At 40.9% G+C, this 18,694-nt stretch overlaps 1 protein-coding gene across 1 annotated transcript in view; it reads left to right on the top strand.

Annotated features, from left to right (window-relative positions):
• Positions 1–2,643: 2,643 nt before the first annotated feature.
• TBX18 (T-box transcription factor 18) overlaps positions 2,644–18,694 on the top strand; it is a 29,814-nt gene continuing 13,763 nt past the window's right edge. The window contains exons 1-5 of the mRNA XM_045498938.1: positions 2,644–3,386; positions 4,539–4,743; positions 6,921–7,022; positions 10,026–10,197; positions 18,289–18,456. Of these exons, the coding sequence (XP_045354894.1) occupies positions 3,080–3,386; positions 4,539–4,743; positions 6,921–7,022; positions 10,026–10,197; positions 18,289–18,456 (954 nt within the window). The 5' untranslated portion in view covers positions 2,644–3,079. The remainder of the gene's footprint in view (positions 3,387–4,538; positions 4,744–6,920; positions 7,023–10,025; positions 10,198–18,288; positions 18,457–18,694) is intronic.

Below are 18,694 nucleotides of genomic sequence, written 5' to 3'. Positions count from 1 at the left end.
CTGAGGATTCGCATCCTGTCCCCGTTTCTTTTGCTCCCTAGACTCGCGACGTGCAAGGCCCTGGCTCGGCCCTGGCACGCGCCAGCCACGCTTTTGAGAAAACGCCTTGTAAGGGCATTGGCTTCGCCATCCCTTGGAAGGCCGCGAACGTCCCCCCCTCCCCCCCGCGGACTCTGGCCTGCTTTCCTTCTCACGTCTGGGAGAGATTCGGCGTCCCTTCTCCCGGAGCAAAGGTCCGGGTGCGGTGGGGTCTGCGACTTGCTGCTTTGCGGGGTCGAGTACAGCTGGTCCTGCTAGTTCCGGAAGCCTGATCCACTTTCAGCGCGACTCCCAGGCTGTGAGCGGCAGTGCGGGCTCCACCGCTATGGTTCCCAAAGCCCAGTCTGGACCTAGACTAAAGGGACCAACGCTTCCTCCTGCCCTCGGCGCCCAGCGCACACCTGGATTATCTCTATCTGACATCCTGGGTGTCTGTGAGGTCCATCTTTCCAGCTGGTCGTCTATGTGGACGCAAGTTCTCCCATGTCTGTGGGTTCCGGGGTCTGTGTCCCTTTCTGCCCCAGGTAAAGGTGAAAGAAGGGGCAGAGAGATAGTGGAGGCCTTGGAGCTGCGTGATCCGGAGAGCGCCCTTGCAGGCGCTCTAGTCCCTCCTACATGAGTTTGAGCTTCGGAGCATATAAATGGACAAGAACCCGTCTACAAAGCAAGCTTCGCGTCTGGAAATTGCGTTCGTCCTGCGGCCTCAGGTTTCTCAGGATGAGCCACTCTTTCTCGGGCCACTGGGCCGGAGTAGGCCTGAGAGCCCCGGAGACTCCACCCATGGGCCTCAAACACTCCTCCGAGGTCTCAAGGGCTGCTCAAAGGAGCCGTGGGTCGCTCCTTCGCGTCATCAAGATCCTGGGCCTGGAGCTGGGCGCTCGGACCTCGCACGCTGCCAATGCGGGTTTCAGACGCCCAGTGCGCGGAGCTCCCGGAGCAGCCTCCAGCCGCATTTGCGCACCCCCCTTCCGCCCTCACTCCCAGCCCAAGCCCTCCAGGTGAACCCTGTGCTCTCCCAGGCCCGCTTCCCCTTCCGCCAGGCTTCAGAAATCGGGTTAGCGCTTACATTTTAGGCTGTATTACCCGCCTGGGGCGCCCTCCGGGGTCTGCACTGCTCCAGACTGTGCAAAGACTTCTTTTACAAATGCAAAACATCTCCTTCCACTTGAATCGGTTTCTTAAGCATTTAAAAGAGCTCTCTTCCGCGAGGGTGTTGCCGAGTCGTTTTTGACTCAGGTTGCTGTGGCCCCGCAGGGCGGCGAGTTCGTGGATAACCGAGGGCACCGCCTGCTCAGGTTCCTTCTCTTCTAGAAGGTTACCTCAGAGGAACCGCATGTTCCCGGGAGCTACGGTACAAAGATTTCAGTGGCGAAAGCTACTCCCTGTATTACTCTACTGAAAGCTTAGAAGTCGGAGATAATGAGGAACCCAGCAGTTGTAGAAGTTGAATTGAGCGAGCGAGCAAACAACAACCCTTTGTTGTGTCTTTTATACCAAAGATTTAAGAGTAATGTGTATTAGGAATTTTATTCTACACGAAATTTGCTCTCTTTACACCAAACGCATTTGGGGTTTGACAAAAAAATCGAGTTGACAGTACAAACAGTACAGATGCATGTTTGGTGTTATTCAATTAAAAAGCGTTTTTTTTTTTTTTAATTTGTCTTGAAGAAACAAGTTGACTCTTTAAAAAACTGAGAAAAGAAGTGGCAAATTTTCTAAAGCAGGACAAATATGGAGTTACGTTAAATTACAGAAACTTTTTTAAAAAGCTGCAATGGAAATTTTTTCGTGCCTTAAAACTGATCTCATCGTGCGAAGTTTTGGGGTTTTGAAGCTAAGTCCTTATCATTGAAGCCACACAGAATTAAAATCCCAAGACTTACGTTTTGAAATTAATTATCATACTTTGAGAGGAAAGGGAGGCTTCAGAAAGGGCGTGCTTTTACAGACTAGTAACTATGAGAGACTAAGCGATAATGTAAAAAAAGTTCGCTCTCTTAAATATAAAGGACTTAAATATATCTTGAATTCCCACACGTTCCCCAAGAAGAATCCGCTAAGTAAAAACACAAGTAAAGAAACAAACATAAATAAGCAACCCTAGTGCCATTCGTGGCACAGAATGGGCGCTACTAAAGGCAGGAATGTTTCAATGAGGAATGTTAAATGAGAAAAGGCGGGCTTCGTGGCTGTGAATTGTCTCCACCGAAAATGTTGCGAGTTGTAGCAAAATTAAGTGATAAGGGAGTCGGACTGGAGTTTAAGTTTGGAAGAGTCTTGATATTCTAACTTTGGTGATCAACTCGGTTTAAAGCCAGGAGCCTCACACTTTCCAGGTCTAGGTGAGGAAAACTAGAGACTCAGGGGCTGGAATGGGTTAAGGCAGCCAGAAAGACTGGGTTCAGCGCCCGCGGCTGGCACTTCCAAGCCAGACGGCGGCGCTTTTCACTCTTTTTTTTTTTTTTTTTTTTTTTTCCTCCTGCAACCTTGTAAGGAAGTGGGCGCGGGCTGCGCGGAGTCGGCACCTCCTGATTGGCTGGGCTGCCAGATGATTGACATGGCCTCAGACTCCACCCCTGCCGCTTTATTGACACTAATGAGCAAGTTCTTCCCACCGCTCTCCTGCTTGGAAGTGCTGACAGATCAAGGCAACAAATTTCAATTACAATCCCTAATTTGTGTCCGCAGAGTGTTTTTTACCCATGGTAGTCCTCTCTGGCGCATCAGTCGAAGCAGATCTTGGAGCAGCAGGAGGAGGTGGAGGGGGTGGGAGCGAAGGAGTGCATCAGTGAGAGAGCGCGCGCGAGAGACCGAGGGAAGGAAACTTGGCGGGCGCGTCGCTGGTTCCTCGGATCCCAACCCAAGCGAGAAAGAGGAAACGCCAAATTTGTTTTTGCCCGCGGCGGGGAAGGGGGCAGATCGGCCTGCGGGAGGCCCCGAGAGCCGTTCAAATTTTGGTGGGGGAGTAGAGCGAGTGTGTGCGTGTGCCCGCTTGAGTGTATATGCGCGAGGGGCGGGCGGGCGCCAGGCGGCGGGGATGGCCGAGAAGCGGAGGGGCTCGCCGTGCAGCATGCTAAGCTTGAAGGCGCACGCCTTCTCGGTGGAGGCGCTGATAGGCGCCGAGAAGCAGCAACAGCTTCAGAAGAAGCGACGAAAGCTGGGCGCGGAAGAGGCTGCGGGGGCCGTAGATGACCGAGGCTGTAGCCGCGGCGGTGGCGCCGGTGAAAAGGGATCCTCTGAGGGAGACGAAGGCGCTGCACTCCCGCCACCGGCCGGGGCGGTATCCGGGCCCGCCCGGAGCTGCGCAGACCTGGAACGGAGCTGCGGCTCCCGGGGAGCCGTGGGTGAGTCGGCCCTTTCCCGCCTAACTTCTTCCCCGCGCGTCCCTCCCGGTCCCGCGGGGAATCTGAACTTCGGCGAGTTGTAGGAGTGCGCGCGCGCGGTACCCGTCCGTGCCTGAGGCAATTCTGCCACCAGCGCGTTGGCTTTGGGTGTCCCGGCGCGAAGCTCACAGCCGCCCTGGCCGCTCTCGCCATTCAACTCTGGTCGCCTCCAGAAGGTTAAAATGCCGCTCCTAGCCTCGCATTTCAGGCTGCCACAGCCCACTTGGCGACCCGCGCCCTCAGCCGCTGCTCTTTTCGGCTCTTGGCGGTGTAGGGCTTTGCCTTCCGCATCTGCCTCCCTTGGGGTTCCAGCCAATGGGTGCTCTTTTTTCTTTCCTAACTTTTAAAAACAAGGGGGTGGGGGGAGCGACGGCATAACCCCCCCCGAAACCGGAACGAATGCCCTAAACAGTTTGGGCAAACCAGGAAGAGGGCGGTGTATTTGCAAACGTGGTTTCCCGAGGGGTAGCCGAATCCTTCCCTTCCCCTCTGGATTCCCGACACCAAGGCCGACGGCCACCGTGGGCTGGCTTTTGGCTCCCTTCTCATCCCTTCGCTGCTTGGCTAAGGAGTTCAGGGAGGTCAGGGAGTTTGGCGGGAGTGGAGTCTGAAGAGCTTTCTAGAAGATGCCTCCGGCCGGGCCCAAAGCGAGCCGCCTCGGAAGCCTAACGGGAAGGGAGGCCCAGGCACTTCGGACCAGGGATCCAGACGCCAGGCGGTTTTGCAGCGTGCGTTTCGGGTTTGCCGGGGTTTGCACTGGGAGTCTGGACTCCGGAACCCATTTCAGACTCTTTTGGGCACTTATCTAGACCCTGGAAGCCGGGCGAAACTTACTTTGGGGCCTTGACCAGGCGGAGGCCCGGAGGGAGGAGTGGACGCGGCCCTCGTGCCTTGGGACTCGGGGGTTCCGCTTGCACGTCGAGTCCCTTTGGTAGGCAGAGCGGTTGTCTACTCCTGGACCAGTTTGTTAGAAGAATCCGAAGGCACGAAAGCTCCCCCTTTTTTCCCTGGTCCTTTTGGTCTCCCCAGCCGCCCTCCAGGAGTCAGTCTCCCCTTTCGACTTCCCCTCTCAAAGCCCTCACCAGTTACCCCTCTTTGCCCTTTGCTGCCCAGGTGGCTGTGAGGACGGCTTCCTGCAGGGCGCTTCCCCGCTGGCGTCCCCCGGAGGATCCCCGAAGGGGTCCCCCGCGCCCGCCCTGGCACGGCCGGGGACCCCGCTGCCCTCGCCGCAGGCCCCGCGGGTGGATCTGCAGGGAGCAGAGCTCTGGAAGCGCTTTCACGAGATCGGCACGGAGATGATCATCACCAAGGCGGGCAGGTAAAGGGCGATCTGTCGCGAATACGCCGGCCCTGGCCTCACCCCACGATGGGTTAGGAAGAAGGAGGGCCTGCAGAGCTGTGGAGTCTCTGGTTAGCACTTTTGTACGGACAAGACAAGGCCCGGGTTGTGGCTCACTTTTGAGACTGGCTTTGCCTGCCCACACCGCAGTGCAGTCGGTGAGGGGCACAGCCCCGCCGCCCTCTTGGATGTTAGGGAGAAAATCACCGTCCCCGCCGAAGCGGTGGCTGTTGCGGTTGATACTCCGTGTGCTGGGTAGTTCCAAATTCGCGGTTCTGTTTACGTCTGTCCACGCATTTATTTAGGCTCTAGTTATCGATTCCGGAACTACGGAACAGACGACTCTCCTTAACCAGTCCTTTTTTAAAAAGCGCAGTTTACTCTTTAGAAAACTATAATTTGCTTCTTTTTTAAAAAAGATTCCGGACTTCCAAGTTGGTTCTTTATCAAAAGATTTCCTAGCAATGTAAGAACGTCTTGTGCTATTTTGATATTATATTAGAATGAAAAGTTACTGGAATTATCAGTAATACATGTACAATCGCTGCAAAAATAATTACCCGGTTTTTAAAAACCATTCTGTTGGTGGATCCAGTTACATGGTTCCATTTTTTTTCTAAATGAAATCTAACACATTCGCCTAAATTTGTTGAAGGATACCACACACGCAAAAATGTAAGAAGTTATATCTGTTTTTTGAAAATGTAAAATTTGCACACTCATTAGTAAAATAAATAGTTTTGTTGGGCAGATACCATTAATTTGAGGGAAGCAGAGACGTATTTGCATGTTAAAGTTTTCAGTTCATTTAGTGCAGTGAAATCTATGAATAATATCTTCTTAAAAAAGAACTTTAAAAAGCACAGCAACTCTTTCAGGGAATACACATGGCAAAAACCTGGATAGCATAAAAGTATCCAAACTTATTAGAAATTACAAAAACATATTTTATTGAATCCATATGCTACCTTCTACATTTTCACAGAGCTTTTATTAATGATCCAAATTCAGTCTTCAACAACACAAAGCAACAGTTGTCTTATAAAGGATGCAGTTAAAGACCTTTACTCTTTATCTTACAGGTGCACTGAAATAACACTAAAACAGCAGCATATTAAACTGTTCTCATGCCTAGTTAGGAATAATGGACTTTCTTTACTCTGGAAGTGGTCTTAAATGGCATTAGTGTTACAGAAAAAGTTTTTAGTAAATAACAGTACTAAAATTTGTGTTACAAGGTTAAATTAGCAAAAATTAGATTAACTGGCAGGGTCTTAGACATAAATCTCTAGATGAAAGTTTAAAAAAAGAGAACTGCTCTATTTGTTTTTTAATATACAATAATTTACTGTTCTACTCATGCTACTGTATCCTTTTTAAAGGATAGCTGGGTGTACTTTAGCATCTCTGATATGCATCTCTGATATGCATCTCTGGGAAGCCTAGAGAAATGCAGATTTTCATTTGTTTTAATTAGCAAAGTTTGAGTAAGTGCAGCTAAATAAGAAAGTATTTCCAGGGTATAGTGGGGGAAGGAATGATTTGGTAAATATGCATTGTGTTTAGTTTCTGCTTTCAATAAAGAAGTTTTACTATACCTTTCAAATTTAGAGCAACTTTTGCACTTCACCTTTACCATGCTGCAGACAGGAAGTCCTGTCTCAATAAAGAACATATTGTTTGGTTATAGCATGGCACATTGGCTCCTTGTGGTTTTTTATAACCCTTTTAAAATTTCACATTATAATATATTTTATCACTTGTACAAATTCAGATTTTCTATTTCTACCATTTGGAACATTTTATTATTCGTATTATTAAAGTAAATATGCTTATTGATTTTTGTTTAAGACATAAGCTGCTTTTTTTTTTAGTGCTGTTACTCCTTCAGTGTACAGTTCTTTTCCTTTTAAGCTGTACTGACATTTCAGTAAACACGGTGCATGACAGTGTACAACAAATTATATTTAAAAGCCTCAGTTTTGATGTGTCCTGTATTCTGATTCTTTGAATTACGTTACCAAAGTGAATGCTATAAATTTTTCCGTATGAAAAACAGAGAGGTTTCCCTAGGTTTCTTGGCTTATTCATTGTCCATGCCTAATCACAAACAAAAACAAAACACATAACCTCTTTCCTCCCCTCCGTATGCATAGGCGCATGTTTCCAGCAATGAGAGTGAAGATCTCAGGACTAGATCCTCACCAGCAATATTACATTGCCATGGACATTGTGCCAGTGGACAACAAAAGATACAGGTACAGTGATCAGATGGATACAAGAGGATAAGAAAATGCTAGGAGTTTACAGGCTATGCCTGTTTCATCTGTGATAACTATGATGTTTGTTTCCAGAAGCCTGTAGAATTTCTAGATCTATAACCCAACTCCCGACAGTTCCAGTAGCCCAGATGGTGCCTTCTCTTACAGTAAATGTGGAAACTTAATTTTTGTTTTGCTTTTAACAGATATAGAAGAAGTGTTTTTTAAGTATTGATAACTTTAAATAAGGGCTAGTTTAGTGTTGCTAAACTGTGTCTTTTATAATGATTCACTTTTCAATTAGGATTTTGAGAGGAAATGTTAAATTTGTAGGTATACATAATATTCAACGAAATGTTTCATTTTCTTTGTGATTGTTTCGATCTTTAAAGAAATTCCCTTTACCTTGTTATCTTCAAAATCATAATTGTTGGTAGGCTTTTTTCCTTTAATATTAGAAAATTATTGAGGATTTTTATAATTTAGGAAATAGAATCTCCTAATTCATTACGATATTAGGACATCTTTAAACTGGTAATGAATTTGTTAACCATTGTTTTTTGGTTAGTAGTTAACACAGTAGATTTAAAAAGAATGTTGTAATATTTAGATTTTGAAAGAGTATATATTTATTTGGATATCAGGTAAAGTTGGAAAAGATACACATTCTTCAGTTTCAAACCTACCTCTGCTCTTTTTCTTCTGCAAATAAGCCAATCAGCAGTTTTCAATGACAATGCTTTTTACTTTCCTGAGGAGTTAAAAATGCTAAGATTTAAAAAAGGAAATTTCGAGTAGAAGATCAGAAGATGCTGCTTTAAATTTTGTTCTTCTTTGTTTCTATGTATTTTTTAATTTTTTATAAACAGCTAGAGCATTTAGTAAGTTTTTTAATGAAGTCAGATTTGGTTTTCATCACTTTTTAAAATTTAGGGAGTACTTTTTTGAAACAGGCTTATGATGTCAAAAGTATACAGATTCAATTAGTAGAGGCGCACATGGAATGCTAAAAGAATGGGTAATAAAAATGACAGTTTTATTATTTGTGTTTTGTATTGTTACTGATTTTAATTAAACAACTCATTAAGGAGTTTGCTAAAATTATCTACTACGTGGTAGAAGCTAGAAGGCATTTAGTCCTTAAATATACTTGGTTTAAAAATCCATATTCTAATTTGGCTTTTGTGTTGAGAAAGATAATGTAATTCTTAATGAGCTTAGAAATTATTCCTTTCTCTTCCAAACTTCTCTCCTATTTCTCCAAATATCTTTCATGTATTTTGGGTGGTTTCTTTGACTTAATTGATTCTTATTATTCTCACATAAAGCAAGAAAATTTGCTAGTATAGTATTTGCAAGTATAGTATTGAGATGTCAAATTTTGAAAGATCAAATTGTAAATCATTAATTTGTTTTCACTTACAATGCTTACCAAGAAGTTTGGTTTTAGCAGTTGTATTAAGAATGTTTCACAAAGAATATGTAACATGTAATGTGTATTCTCTTGGTGGGTGTGGATTTTTTTTGGAATAACTATAGTGCAGTTTTTTTCTTGAATTTCTAAGATTTGCATTTTATTTTCTAACTTTTTTAGGAGTAGTAGAAAAAATTTTTTGGTTATTTTCTGCTATCAAAGAGTGATATTTGATTGTTAAAAATCCTTGTGATTTATTGTAATGTAAAATTAATATTCACAAAAGCCTAATTCATTATACCAATTCAGGGAAATTTTTAAAAATTATTTTTAATTTTGTGATTATATATTTTTTCCCCAAGGAAAGGAATTAAAGAGTAGAAGGCATATTGAGCTCAAAAGAGAATAAAATATATGACATTAGTTGAAACAGAGAGCCTTACCAGAGATGTTATGAAAATCTGTCATGCTATTTCTAAAAGAAATTTGCATATAACACCGGTAGAATTCTCTGAGACTATTCACAAATTATTGCTTTAAATTGTATGTCATATTTTAAAATACAAATGGAAGGAAAACACCTAAGTATGTAATTTCATTTTATACCCTTTTCTAAGTGAATCATCATATACTAGTTTCTAGTTTTTGAATTAGCGAATTTTAGATTAACATTAATAAATGATAATCTGAATATAGGATTGAATATTATGATCTTATTTATTACCTAAAACATTATTATTTAAATGTATTGTTCTTATGGAGTCAATATATTTGAAACACTTAAATGAACAGAAGAGGATGTTTGGTCTCTTTATTTGAAAGGTAATATTAATTAGATATGCCCTTATTTTCAAAGTTTGATGTATATTTTTATTAGTGGAATTTGAAAAGTGAAGAAGTTTCTTATAAGGGTTGAGAAAGAGAAATATAGGCTATAAAGACCTACATTTTTTCATTATACAAAATTTTTAAGTTAAACTTAATACATTATCTGCAATGTTTAGCTTAATTGAATTAGAAAAATGTTCTAAATGATAATAGCTAAACTTTTTTTCTAAGAAAATGAAAGTATAGAACTTTTGACAGTTTCCCCTTGCCTTTCTACCATTGACCTCATCAGCCTGTACATTCCTAAAATGGGAAGTGGTCTTAAAGGAAGTGGGGCACTTTAAAGGTATAGCTCTCAAGGTGTTTTGAGATTCACTTAAAGGTGAGCTTGACAACTTAATAGTTTCTTCATGTCAATTGAATATCCAGATGAAAAATGGAAAATATCAGTATGCAGATGGAATGTCTAGTGTGAATAAGTGTGAGTCATAAGAATGAAGATACTTGAATTTATGGTGGTGATAATGTGCATAAACCCTTAACACATCACTTGCTCTGAAAAGGTCTGTAAACCACGGCTGCCTCCAAGAGTTTTTTGAAAAGTGCTTGAAATGTTATTTTATGTGTATTGGATGTAAAGAGCAAATTGTTTTTTAGACTTAAAAAAAAAATAAGATATTCAGTTTGTCTGATTCTACTGACTTGGAAATTCCAAGAAAGCAATATTCTATATACTGAGCCTTGTCATTGCCTTCTAGGTATGTTTACCACAGCTCTAAATGGATGGTGGCGGGTAATGCTGACTCCCCTGTGCCACCGCGGGTGTACATTCATCCGGACTCGCCTGCCTCCGGGGAGACTTGGATGAGACAAGTGATCAGCTTTGACAAGCTGAAGCTCACCAACAATGAACTGGATGACCAAGGCCATGTGAGTAGATGGCTTCCCTAAGGTGCCACCATTGGTGGTGTAGACATATATGTACTGTGTCTGACTGAATGTCATGAACTTCTCTCAGATCATAATATTCCTCTCTTGGTTAGTCAGCATGTGCTTAATCTGTGCAAAATCAAGGTTATATTTGCATCAGAGACTACGCCTGTGGCCTGAAGCATATCCTATGAAACATTTAATAGGTTAAAACTAGATATTGCATTTGTATTAAAATGAAAGAATCTCAGGCAGACTTTTTTAGCCAAAACATATGTTTGAAACCCTATAAGGTGCTAATTATTATGGTCTGACTATGAATACTTAGGAGTTGGGTCAACAGGGATAATGGTTTATTGTGTCCTGCCTGCATCTAGCTCTTTTCCCTCTTGAAGCTTACTGCTTCTCAGTAATGGTCTAGGCTTACACTATTTGTGTCCCATTTTTATAATCTCATCTAATGTGTCAAAATGTTACAGTAACAATTCTTTTTAGTCTTAAAATTGCTGAAACATATGTAAATCAAAGTCAGTCATTCCAATAATATAGTGATTTTTAACGCCTTATTGTTATGCAATATTATTCGTAGGCAATACTTCTACCTTATTATTTTAATAAATAAGTAACTCTGGATACATGCTGATTTCCATCAAAAGCTAGCATTTCTATTAGGTTTTTGTTATTTGAGAGGGTTTTGATTGAGGCAGGATTGAAATATCTTTTGAAGAATACATCATACATAAAAGGAATATTGAATATCAACTAGTTCATTTCTCAAAGTGTAACATAAAGATAGCATATTTATAAGCAAATCTTTTCAAACAAAAATGCAAACTGTCATAACCTAGTAATACACTTATGACGGGGTATGATTTGTAAACTGCTAGATAGTATCTTAAGCAATGACCTTAAAAACATTCAAGTATAAATTTCATTGTGGTACAAATTCAGTATCTAGATTTTTAAGACACATCTATTTTACATTGCTTTTGTTTGTTTGTTGCCTTTTATGATTGAAAACAAAATCAGAGGGCTTAATTGGTCTGACTCTTGATCTCAGCTAAGGTCTTGATCTCAGTGTTCTGAGTTCAGGCCCCACAGTGGTGGGTGTGAAGCCTACTTAAAAAAAAAAAAAAATCAGAAAAGCAACATAGTAGATTTCATTTCTTTTTTTTTTTTTTTAATTTTTTTTTTTTCAACGTTTATTTATTTTTGGGACAGAGAGAGACAGAGCATGAATGGGGGAGGGGCAGAGAGAGAGGGAGACACAGAATCGGAAACAGGCTCCAGGCTCTGAGCCATCAGGCCAGAGCCCGACGCGGGGCTCGAACTCACGGACCTTGAGATGGTGACCTGGCTGAAGTCGGACGCTCAACCGACTGCGCCACCCAGGCGCCCCAGTAGATTTCATTTCTGAATCCAACTTCATGCTCTGTATCTTAGTGCAGTAGTTATTTCTGTTTTTATTCTTTATTTACACAGTCAAGTTGTAACAGTTTTCACTTGACTTCAGGGAAGGAACACTAGTTTCTTCTGTCTCATTGAGGGAGCGGACTGAAATATTGCCAGCCTGTTCATTGAGGGGTCTTTTGTTTTTGGAATAGAAAATTTAAAAATAGGGGTGCCTGGGTGGCTCAGTTGCTTGAGTGTCAGACTTCAGCTCAGGTAATGATCTCACTGTGAGTTCAAGCCCGCGTCAGGCTCTGTGCTGACAACTCAGAGCTTGGAGCCTGCTTCAGATTCTGAGTCTCCTCTTTCTGCCCCTCCCGTGCTCATGCTCTGTCTCTCTCTGTCTCTCAATAATAAATAAACGTTAAACAATTTTTTTTTAATTTAAAAATAATACTGTTAAGTGTGACTTGTTTTCAAAAGCTTAAGTATCTTCTACTTTTCAGAGTCCTACAGTTTAAGAATATATCTTTTAAAGAGATAATTGGGTCTAAAAACTATACACTGTCATATATAAAGTACATACTTCTTTCAGTAATTTAAATCACTTTCTAATTCTAAATTTTTCACATCAGGTAGCTGGCTTTATATCTAACACTTAATGTATCTGCAATATTTGATGTAGATATGGTAATTTATCTATATAATTTAAAGTTTGTAATCTCATTAGACTTTCTGTCAAACTGTATTCTCCAGAGGAACAGAACCAGTAGAATGTGTATAAATATATACATAGAGAGAGATTTATTTAAGGAATTGGCTCACGTAATTGTGGGGGCTGGTAGGTCCCAGAACTACAGCAGCAGGCTGGAGACCCAGGGAAGAGTTGATCCTGCATCTCAAGCATGAAGGCAGTCTCAAAGCAGGATTCCTTTTTCCTCAGGGGACCTCAGTCTGTTTCTTTTAAGGCCTTCAACTGATTGAATAAAGCCCACCCACATTATGGAGGGTAATCTGCTTTACTCAAAGTCTAAAGACTTAAATATTAACCTTGTCTAAAAAATAACTTCACTGGGACACCTGGGTGGCTCAGTCAGTTGAATGTTTGACTCTCGATTTTGGCTTAGGTCTTGTCATGGTTTGTGAGTTTGAGTTCGACTCCCGCATTGGGCTCTGCACTGACAGCATGGAGCCTGCTTGGGATTCTCTGTCTCCCTGTCTCTCTTCCTCTCCCCTACTTGCTCTAATGCTCTCTTTCTCAAAAATAAATAAATAAACTTAAAAAAATTTACAAATTCCTTCATAGCAACATCCAGACTGTGTTTGCCCAAATATCTAGGGAACATGGACTAGCCAAGTTGACACATAAAATTAATCATCACATAGCATTTGTTTAAACACAAAAGAATACATTGCAATTGAAATTCAATTGCTTATACCTAAATAATTATAATATTTCACTTTTACAAAAAACAAAGACATAGAAAACAGTAAAAATCTAGAGAAATGTGTCATCTATCAATGAAATTTTTTTTTTAAGGTTATGGCAGGATGTAATATTTTAGTACAGGGTAGGTGATTAATGAGTATGGGAAACAGGGAGATAAAGATATGTACCTATTTTGGAAGCAAGAAAATTGCCTTTGTACATGGTAAAAATGTATGAATCAGTTGATACTAGAGGGGAATGTAGGAGGGAAGATGCTCTTTTCCATTATTTATCTTTAAAAAATTATATGTTTTTAAATTTATTTTTATTAATTTTTTTCAAGTTTATTTTAGAGAGAGAGAGACACGGAATGGGTGGGGGAGGGGTAGAGAGAGAAACACAGAATCTGAAGCAGGCCCCAAGCTCTGAGCTGTCAGCACTGAGCCCGATGCAGGGCTGGAACCCACGAACCATGAGATCATGACCTGACCTGAAGTCAGATGCTTAACCTACTGAGCCACCAGGTGCCCCTTAAAAGAATTTTTTTAAAACTTTGTAAAATGTATTATAATGTAGAAAGCCATAGTCTCTGCCTTCAGTGATTTAACCTAGATGGGGAGAGAAGACATGCACACAGATGATCATGCTGTCTGCCCAGAGAAATACAGATGCCACATTATTTCAGCCAGGAGAGATTGGGAAGGCTTCATGAAGAAGGTTTCTATTGTATTTTTTTTACTCAGTTTGATGACCCCAAGTGAGGTTAGATTGGAGATTAGGAAATTGTTCCTCCTTCTATTGTTTATTTGTTTATTTTTAAGTAGGCTTCACGCCTAGTGCAGAGCCCCATGCAGGGCTTGAACTCAGGATCCTGAGATCAAGAGTCAGATGCTTAACCAACTGAGCCACACAGGTGCCCCTCTTACTCTATTGTTGATGTGATTCAGCATCTAGGAAGATAGTAGTACCATTATGGTGGAATTTTCTAATTCAGTAGCCCTTTTCTTGACTCAGAGACCTCTTAGGAACTCACCCCTCTGTCATCAGATGGTGAAGGTCCCCCTAACTGCAAATTCTGAAGGAAGTGATACTAATTTCTAATTAATCAAGCTGTAGACACAAATTAGAGGTGAATTTTGCTTTCTTACCTTTTTTGGCCTCTCACCTCCCAGTTTTATTCTTCTAAAAGTGTATAAGCATTCAACATAGTGACCTGAGAACTGCGTGTAGACTTGGGACTTTTATTAAACACAGTGTGTTTAACATAGGACTCAAATATTCACAGGGCTGTGACTGAACCTAGAACTGCATGAGACATGAGGTTATGTGCTACTAGGTTTTCCTCAATGTGACTTCATCTTTCCAAATACCAGGGATTATCTAGAGAGGAATATTGAAGAGAATCTAGACTGGAATGTCCTACCCCTCCACAACTAATCCTTGAATGTTGTAAAGACTTTATAATCTCTACTTCATGGCGAATCTGTAGCCAGCTTTACATTGGATTGTATACAGCCAAGACCGGTCCTTGGGCTACCCATGTGTAGATGGTTAGCATGCTTGGGTAAGGTATTTCCTTCTCATCATGTGCATGGTTCCCTGTTCATCTGGAGTTTGTTGTCTGGAGGGAAACATTTTACATGAACATCTCTGAAAAATTAGAAGACGTTTAACAGGTAATGGTGTCCTTAAACATTGGCAGGACTCCTACCCACAGTGCTGGGGTGCTTTGGAAGGAAGCATGGCCAGCTTGCCATAGTCAGGAGACCTGTGGAGGGTCTCTTTCTCAGCTGCCAAAGGGTTGGTGACATAGTCACCCTAGCTCTAAGTTTGTCCTCACCCTCTTTCATTTCTGCTTGAGATTCAGGTAGGGAAGCAAGGCATTACAAGGGAGATTGCCAAGATCTCCTTGAGAAAAACTTGTAACAGCTTGGAGATCCAACATGTTCATGTTCATGAGCATGTCACTTTCGTGCTCTGAGGCTTGTTTTTCTCATGTGTTTTAGTAGAACCAGAGGATTTTGAGTGAATCAGATGAGCTGATGAACTTGAAAGTACATATTTGTAAGGAGTGTTGTATATTCAGCATCACATCTGAGACAAAACCAAGGCCATCTTGCCATGGAGCTTGTGATCCGATGTTACTGTCTTGACCCCTACCTTTAAAATGAGTCAGTACCAGTCATCACCAATAATGCAGGGAGCTAAGTATCTGCTCTTCCTCGGCCCTTTGCTTGACTTGTTCCAACACTGGCATTTAGGTCATCTAGAAAATTTCCAGAGTCAGCAGGTAATGTTTCCTTATTGAGCTGTTTTATAAGGCACAGCTGGCCTGTCTGTCAAACTTCAGGCACTTTAGGCCCTTCATACTAGAGATAAGTAATATCATGCTTCTTTTGACTCAGAACTAGTGTTTTTAAAGTGGAAAAAATGTGTATCAAAGAAAACTGTGTTTATGAACATTAGTCCATGTAACTATCTATGTTACTAGGTAATGCCAAAAAGAAAACAAAAAAATCCTCCATTTAAACAGAACAGAGAGCATGGTACACGCAGATCCGATATAATTATTTAAGTTCCAGCATTATCATGGTGGGCTCCTTGTTCATAAGGCCAATAGTTCTCCTGGTTTTATTTGTTCTATTAAATAAGGAAAATGTTATTGACCACTCATCATTGTAAGTTTGATAGATCATTAAAAAGCAAATAATGCTATTTTATTCAGAAGAGCTAGGCTTGTTTAGCATTACCTGAAAACGTCCAGGAATATACTAAATCCGTATAGATAATATTGAAAACATGTTATTTTGCTTGAATGATCGATCTCCAGTTTACTATAGGCAGTTGCCATTTAATGTGCAAACATAGGCATACATCAGCTACTTCTATACCTTACTCCAGTATACCCCACCTTAGGTCATCTTGGAAATTCTGTAAGGATATAAAGAAGGAAATAAAACTTAAGTATATATAGCAATATGGAGAAATCTGCTTGAGAGAACAAAGACTTCATAAAATCAGAACCTACGTTCATTGACTAGTAAACAGAAACCCAAATCAGTTTTACTTTCCTTTATTCCAAGTTAGTTTATTCTAGTCTTCCAAAATTAGCTATGTATTTATTTTTGTTTGTTTGATGTGAGGTAGCTTTCTCCATTTTTTCTTCTCTGGAATTTACTGATCATTAGAATCATTAGAATAAATCTTGCATTTGTGTTTTACCTGGCTCACACAACCACACGCACATGTTACATTATGACCTAGCGTAAGTAAACACACACAAAGTGAACAATGTTTTGCAAAACAGTACTTATCCTTACTATAAGGAGCACACTCGATGTTTCTACTTTATAATTTTATTTATTTAAAAAGTTTCTTGTTGAGACCTTTTAAATTGATTTTTTGTGAGCCACTAATGGGTTATTGAAGTTCTGTCCTTTTTTTAGATCTGGAAAGAGACTTTTCCAGAGGCTGCAGATTCATGTGTGTGTCCACACGTGACCATGAGAGCTATTGTATTCCCTTACCCTTTCCTTATACGACTAACCGCCTCCCCATCAAATGGGTCTGGTAGGCACTATCATTAGATCCGCCACCCAGGCATTTCCTCTCCTGAGAGGAAATTTTAGGGTGAAAAACAAAACAAAATTGACCACTGCGCTCGTTACTGCCTGGGAGTAGAGACATCCTCTTATGGTAGCAAACATGCTTTCCAGGTATAGAGCTGTTTGTTTTAGGGCTGACCGAATATTCTGAATTTGGCTTCATTAAACTGTCTGCGTCCTGAAAAACATGAGGCAGGTCAATCACTGTGTTCTTCCAAGACTTTGTTTAAGTATTTCTTTTCTTAACTCCCAAACCCCCAAGTCTGAATTCAAATTGTGTAACTCAGGAAAAGATATAGCTTTGTTAACTGAACTAATTAATGAATACCTGACTGTGGACTCTCAGCAGCAAATAAAAAATTTCACTGGACAAGGATATTTCTTTACTCTACCTCCTATACCTTGAAAGCATAAAACATATACAGAAGGAGAAAAAAATTCACCCACAATCCCATCATCTAAACATGACCACTGTTCATAGCTTTCAGTGGGTTCTTTTTATTGTCTATTTTCATATAATTGTGATAAGTTTATAAACTTGGAACATTTAACGTTTAAACCGAAGCATTTTATTTTGTGGTTAAAAATGTCCTAAACAGGCTTTAGTAATGGCTGAATAACACCTATCCCATTGTATAGACTTTCATTGACCTAACCAATCTGCTCATGTGGCTTATTGTTTCTCCACCATTATAAATGGTGCACTGCCTATTCTACATGAAGTGCTGTTTTGGATTTGAAATATTTCCTTAGGATAAATTCTCGGAAGTGAAATCGTTGGGTAGAAGGTAGCTGAACCATATTATCAGATTTCCCTAGTAGAGTCTGAGTGCATTAGCTTTTCCATCCCCAGGTGCCTGGGTTTTGAAAGTTTCATTGTTATGAAGGTGTAGACACTGGGTTCTCTGGGCAAACCAGGGATATTGCAAGCCACACACAAGGCAGACCCTTGGGTGTTCTTAAAATTCCTTTTGCCCTTGAATAGGCACGTTGTCATCACCAATAGAGGAAAAATGCTCTCTTAAGAAAAACCTTGGTGTGCAAATACTTATTTTTAGGGGATGATTGCGGTGGAATTTAAATAATCATTTAAATCTCATTTTTAGTTTTACTGATTTGGATTTTGTGTTCCATTTGGCTCATTATAAATAAAATGTTGGGGCACCTGGGTGGCTCAGTTGGTTAAGTGTCCAACTTCACTCAGGTCATGATCTCACAGTGTGTGAGTTTGAGCCCTGCGTTGGGCTCTGTGCTGACAGCTTGGAGCCTGGAGCCTGCTTCAGATTCTCTCTTTCTCTGCCCCTCACCCACTCACGCTCTGTCTCTCTCTGTCTCTCAAACATAAATAAACATTTAAAAAAATTAAAAAAAAATGTTGATGAATTTATTCTTGTGTTTTCAGAAACAGAAAATTAGATGTTAAGTTCATGATTATTCACAGGGTTCCATCAAAATTATGACTCTCTTTTTCCTTTTGTAGTTTTGTGCATATTTTACAAATAACTTCTTAGCCCTTCCTCTACAATTTTGATATATTTTATTTATTTTTTTGATATACTTTATTAAACTGGCACTTCTGCCAATTTTTCTTACACATTAAATATTTAGTCATGGTGATAAGACTGGGCAGAAGTTCTTGATATTTTTGGCCTTCTTTCCTTGATACAGATTATTCTTCATTCTATGCACAAATACCAACCACGAGTCCATGTCATCCGTAAAGACTGCGGGGATGATCTTTCTCCCATCAAGCCTGTTCCATCTGGGGAGGGAGTAAAGGCATTCTCCTTCCCAGAAACTGTCTTCACGACTGTCACTGCCTATCAGAATCAGCAGGTATTGTTCTCAGAATTTGTATCTTTCTAGACTTTTCGTTTCAGGGGTAAATTGAAAGCTAGCTATCCTTTTCACTGTATCTCAGTGTTACCAACTGTCATAAAGCATTTGCCATATAAGACATCCAGAGTGTGTGTGTGTGTGTGTGTGTGTGTGTGTGTGTGTGTGTGTAAAAATAATTCTTTTTCTGTGATTCTCCAAGTAAGGCTACTATCGCGAGAATTTCTTTAGACAAGAA

This window comes from Leopardus geoffroyi, chromosome B2, assembly GCF_018350155.1.
Source record: "Leopardus geoffroyi isolate Oge1 chromosome B2, O.geoffroyi_Oge1_pat1.0, whole genome shotgun sequence".
Lineage (NCBI taxonomy): Eukaryota > Metazoa > Chordata > Mammalia > Carnivora > Felidae > Leopardus > Leopardus geoffroyi.
The sequence above is the reverse complement of the archived record's forward strand: the minus strand, read 5'-3'. Positions and strand labels throughout refer to the sequence as shown.